A 6,006-nucleotide genomic window follows, 5' to 3' on the forward strand; every position below is an offset into this window, starting at 1 on the left:
CTTTCTGCCCAAATCCCAAGTTTTTAGTAATCTATGTTCGCTTTCTGGTTTCTTTACAAATTTAAGATAAGCATCTGCATAATAATTGATTCCCAAATTGAGAAACTGAGGCCTCTGTGCAAGAGAAGTGGGGAGCTGGTTGAGAGGATTCAGGCTGCTCGCAAAGTACATTTATCTAAAACACCCCTTCTGCCTTAAGCTACAATGCAAATTCAAGCCAAAATAGGTCTCTACAGAGTAAAGATTTTGCCCATAACGTCTTGTGTGTTAACCTAATACAAAAATAATTGAATTAGCTTGAAAATGTCTGGAGCAGGAGGGTGTTTTAGAGGCAGTGAGAATCCGTAGATATAGAAAAGACAGTAACTTCACATTTGGTAATGTCACTTAATGAACTAAAAGCGAATTAGGATTTTCTGTTTTGTGTACCCAAGCATAGGAAGCTTTTTTTTTGGCATCAATATTAGTACAGACCAGAACATTCATTCACATGTGGGTGGTGACTCTCCTTCTACTTTCCAATCTATTAAGAGGATACATTCAGGAGAATATGTACAAAAATCTATTCTCTCTCCCTAAAAGGACTTATTAAATACCTCCTATTTAAATACTTATTACATGTTGGATGTCAGAAGAAATACTAAAAATAGGACTAGAGTGTCAACAAGACAAAACAAAGGGAAGTAATACCAAAGTAAAAATAAGAAAAAAAAAGATGAACAGAAGATTTCAAAGGAGAGCTCTGCAAAGTATTATAATGGAATGTGCAGAAAGCTGGAGTTGGAGAATAAAAGGGAAGAACTCATTCGGCCTTTTTCAAACTGAAAGAACTGAAAAACACTTGCAATACTGAGAGATGCTATGGGCAAAATTCTGAATGATTCAAGAAGCATCAAAAGAGTAACTGCACCAAAAGTAATTGGCCAACACGGAAATATTTCAGTAAGTACCATAATAGCCAGCATCAATGGTGATAAAAAAGAAGCTATATCTGTGGACATGCATATCTCCCTTTCTACTCAAGATATTTCCCAGGAAACTCCATGATGGCCAGGTAAACACATCCACTTAAAGGCTGTATTCCAGACATGGTAGTATAGGTTCTCTTGGGACAACACAGTTTATATCCATGTTACTAACTCTGGGAAAAGAAATGAGAAAACAAGAACAAAACAATCTGGAAATGAATTTAAGGAAAGACACTAAGAATAGATGACTTGTGTAGAGAGAGCCTTGAAATTCTGAAGAAAATATTACTTGCAGTGTTCTTAAGGATTCTTCTCATTTCCTCTCCTACCTGTTTTGCTACTTTGTATTGTAAATATTTTTAAGTTACCTTAAAACATCTTTGAAACACAGTTGCCTATAAATAAACGAATAAATAAAGAAGGTAATTTATAGCTGAGCATTCCAAAGGCGGGAGTGATGTGGCCAAAGGGAAGGGCAAAAACTTATGATAAACACGACTTGAACTTGAAATAACAGGCTTGCAAATTAAATTTTAACTTCCAAGTGATTCTTTCACCCTCAACTACTCTACTGATGGCAAAGTAAATCTGGAGAAGGTGTCCCTTCAAAAAAAACAAAACAAAGCAAAAAAAAAAAAAAAAAAAGAAAGGATGAAAACCAACCAACCTCCCCCCCCTCCCCAAGTAAACAGGCAAGAATCAGGGGCTAGCCTCTAGTCCCTGAGGAGGCTCTGACCCTTGGGTCAGGGAGCTCAGGTGGCCTCGTGGTAAGGACCTGTCCTGCCAACCCAGAGGCATGAGGTTTGAATTCCTCAGGGGTTGGGAGGGAGAAAGATGAACAATCTCCGCCCACGTGTTTTACAGACTCTGAAGACCCCTAGACTCCTTGTCAACTCCGGGTTAGCCGACTAACTCTCTAGAGATGGCAGGACCTGGGCTCCTGTTTTATTGGATTGAGGCTGGCGAGGCAAGAGCTCTGCAAGGGGCGGGGCGCGGGGGGTGGGAGAGACCTTGCTCCCCCACTTCTACCCTTGTCTCCAGGGAGAGGCTTTATCCAGGATATTGGATTTTGGGAAATCGACAGCAAATTACATAGAAGTGTCAGCCAGTGTCCCTGGATGGGACTTTTTCTGACTGCCAGAATCACACCCCAGCCGATTTCCCTTGCTTGCTCTACTCTGGTGCTAAACTCTTCCTGACCTCCAATCCTTTCCTCTTCTTTTCCCACCATAAACTTCTCCCACCTCCTTTTGTTTCTCTTCCTGCACCTGGACTCTGCCTTCCTTACCCTTCAGACCCCAGTTACCCTGTTGCCTGCTCACTGAAACCCTGGAAACCTCTCGTTTTCCTTCCCACCGAGCGCAGACCCTAGGAGACCCCGGTCTAACTGGGGGCAGCAGGTGGATGGCGCCGAGGGGCTGCCGGCCAGGAGTGCATGGGCTCCGAGGCTGCGAGGGGAGCTGGCACGGCCGGGGGCGGCCGGGGCGGGGAGAGCAGGCAGCCCCTCCCGGCAGCGCGGCCCTAGGGGCGGTCCCCACCAAGGTCCCCGCCGCGCGCCGTCCCGCCCGCCGCTGGTGCTCCCTCATTCTGCACCATGTGCTGCCGGCTGCTGCTCCTGCTGTGCGCGCTGCTTGCCCGGACAGCCGCCGGGGGCTCAGGGCGGTCCTACCCGCACCGCAGCCTCTTGGACTCGGAGGGCAGGTACTGGCTTAGCTGGGGCCAGCGGGGCGGCCGGCTCACCTTCCGCCTGGAGGTGCGCACCGCCGGCTACGTGGGCTTTGGCTTCTCGCCCACCGGGGCCATGGCCGAGGCGGACATCGTCGTGGGTGGAGTGGCCCATGGGCGACCCTACCTCCAGGTAAGCGTGTCTCTCTTCCCAAGCCCATCTCGGGCTCGATGCCTCCCTTATGTCTTAATTCCTGGCCCAGGAGTCAGCTTGCCATTCCCTGCTGGAGGCTGGAGACCCTCCTGGCCCTGGGTCACGCATCGCATCCCTATATCCCCCTCTCTTTCTCACCTTCGCTGTCATCTGCTTCTACAGAGTAGAAGGCTCCTGTGACTGTGTTCTGAGAGTTGTCCTGGCGGAATCTGACTCCAAGCACTTCACCCTCTTTGAACACTTGCCCTGGCCTTAGAGCCCGCTTTACAAAACCCTCCAGGTACACCCCCTGCCCCACATCCTCCTTTATTCTGATGCAAAGATAGAGGGACCTCAGCTTTGGGGACCTAAAGGGACAGCTCTCACCACTGGGGCGCCACAGCACGTTTGTACTTTGCTCTCTAGCAGACTAGGAATGGAGATCAGAGAATTTCCCAAATTAAACCAGTTTTGGAGCCTGAGGGCGCTGGGCCAAGGCCGTTATTTTCATCATTGAGGTGAGTGGAGAGGGCCCCCCACGCAGAGAATGCTCAGGAACTTTGCTGTGCTGTAGGAAGTATGGAGACATCTCAGAATCCTACAGCTCCTAGACAAAACCCCCTACTGCGTGTGGCAGCATTTTGTACTTATTCTAAGTGAAAACAAAGTTAAGTTGACAGCTGCTGACTGAATCAAAGAGCCGGGGGTAGCGATATTGCCTCCTCAGTGATGTGGCTATGAATGAGAACAGGGCAGGATTGGTGAGATGCTGAGAATAATCAGGCACTTGGGCTTAATGGACATCAATCTTGGTGTGTTTTATCTTGACCAGCATTTGAACACTTCATTTAAGGTAACACACACACACACACACACAAAAAAAAAAAACCCAAAAAACCAACATTGTGGTGAATATACACTTTACGTTATTTAGCAAAATCATTCTCCAGTACCACACGGTGTGCTAAGTTTCTTGAGCCAAATGAAAACTAGTTGTTCTGGCATTTTGTTAAGTCTTGGCTAACACCCAAATCAGTATACCTGGTGGATTTGAGTGTGCAGTTCTCTCCCCTTCCTGTTTGAAGTTCTACTTCTATGAATTTCTGATGTGGGCTTGCCATGAAGTTTGAACTCTGAATATGACACCAGCCTACAAACTTGTGCTGAAAGTAGAGAAAACAGCAGCGATAAGTAGTTCAGAATCATACCATTGTCTATTCTTTCAGAAATGAATCCTTTCCTCCAAAAGTAAATACAACTCCAATAAAAGTTTTATGAGGATTGCACTCTGCTGAACTATTTATGAATGGAAAAATTTCCTCCTGATGCAAAAGCTTATATTCAATTTGTGAACCAAGGATCTGAACCCCCTAGTTGGGTGCCTCTCTGATCGAATAACTTAGTCTTCCGTGGTATGATGTAGGCAAGATTTACTTATTTGAGCCAAGTTTCTTTTCTCTTCTTTTCAGAGGAAACTGTAGTGAAGCCCTTCCATTATTCTTGACTAATTTGTAGAAGAGTATGAGAGAGCTTAATACAGGAATTTCATAAAGTAGGGTACGTTTGAAAAAATGAACTTTAAACTCTACAGTCACAAAGAGTCCACTCAATCTGATATCAAATTAAAGGCCAAGAGTAGAAACATGTTGCCGCAAGCCTCAGTTAATCGACTACAAACATAGCAAAGCAAAAGAAAAGAAAAAAGAAACAAAGAAAACCTCCTTCCAATTCTGACTCAAATCACCCACGGAGAATTGAGCAGATTGGCCCCTTGTGGTATCCAAGGCTGTTAATCCTTGGAAGGAAAGGCCACACTACTCTTCTGCAAGTGGCTGCTGGGTCTGAAACCTTAACCATATACACAGGCTTTGTTAAATGAGCAACTATACTAATGCTGTTTAAGAGTTAATTAATGAGGATTATGAATCTCAGACACATAAAAATACATAACAGTTTTATAAAATGTAATGTATGGGAATGATTGTATGAAATGTTGTGAGTAGAGGAATGTGTGAAACACATTGTATGTAAATGAGAGACAATGTATACTAATTTTGTATGCAAGCAAATATAAAATAAAAAAATAATTTTTTTAAAAAGAATTAAGCGCTCTTTAGATTAGTATTGGAGCAAAGAACTTTTCTTTACATAATTAATGAAGACATATGACCATGACATACATCTTTAAAAATGGACACTTCCCCCCCTCCATTTAATGTGTGAGAATTTCCCCCACCATTTTAATTTCTAAGGAAATAAAACCCTTATTTCCATAACTAAAGGATAACAATTTTCTTAATAAAATTTTTGTCAGTTCATTCCCTTAAGTAGTCTACTCATTTTTTATCTATATACTATATAATGCAATCACTACAGTCAGTTAAGTGGAAAGATAATTTATGAAAAATCTCTTTAATAAGATGAAAGACTGTAAGGGGGGAAAAAACACATTAGTTCCAGCTGGATTGACTCAGTGATTTCATTTTTTAACACTTGCAATGAAATCTTCCCTCTAGAAACTTTATTTTAGATTTTTCAAATACAGGTCTCATGAGGTATGCTCAGTAAATACGTCAAGCAGTAAACAAAGTCCTTAAACATAGTGTATGTGATTCTACTGGATTTTAAGTAGTTTGTACTCAGAACAAACTACACAGAATGATGAAATATGAAGAACTGACTCTTATTCTAACTTGACATCCCTGTTGCTTCATCTTGTGGTTTTCCCCATGAGTTTTGTCTAATTCTTATTTTATATCAGACCTTATCCTTAGATATTTTTTATCCTGTTATCATTATGGCTTTTATATTTTTGCTTACACTGTATTCAATAGGGTGCTAATTCTTAGAAAACATATACGAGACCATCCCAACCAACTAGGTGGAGAACTGTTGACTGAATATATGCCACAAACCCAAATGCACGTATAAATCAAGCAGGAAGTGCAGAGGAGAGATGGCCTTGGGTTTGAGGAGAGCAGGAAGGCTGCCATTCAGCAGCATAATGAAGGGGAATGCGGAAATGAGCGCTAAGTGAGACAGTAGTTACTGTTGTGGAAAGGCAAACCCTGTAATGCTAAGTCTTACTGTTTTTGAGAGAGAAAGACAGAAATTTAGAAAATCTGATTACTAAAGAAAACCTGATTACTGAATACTGACAACATTATGTAGTTCTCTCTC

General features: G+C 42.9%; 1 protein-coding gene across 1 annotated transcript in view; it reads left to right on the plus strand.

The window, feature by feature from the left end:
* The first annotated feature begins 2,562 nt into the window (after nucleotides 1-2,562).
* The window catches only part of MOXD1 (monooxygenase, DBH-like 1), a 151,348-nt gene continuing 147,904 nt past the window's right edge, over nucleotides 2,563-6,006 (plus strand). The window contains exon 1 of the mRNA XM_006885022.1: nucleotides 2,563-2,826. Coding sequence (XP_006885084.1) covers nucleotides 2,563-2,826 — 264 coding nt within the window. The remainder of the gene's footprint in view (nucleotides 2,827-6,006) is intronic.

The sequence above is a fragment of the Elephantulus edwardii genome, unplaced genomic scaffold (assembly GCF_000299155.1).
Source record: "Elephantulus edwardii isolate Elephantulus edwardi_28Jun2011 unplaced genomic scaffold, EleEdw1.0 scaffold00039, whole genome shotgun sequence".
Lineage (NCBI taxonomy): Eukaryota > Metazoa > Chordata > Mammalia > Macroscelidea > Macroscelididae > Elephantulus > Elephantulus edwardii.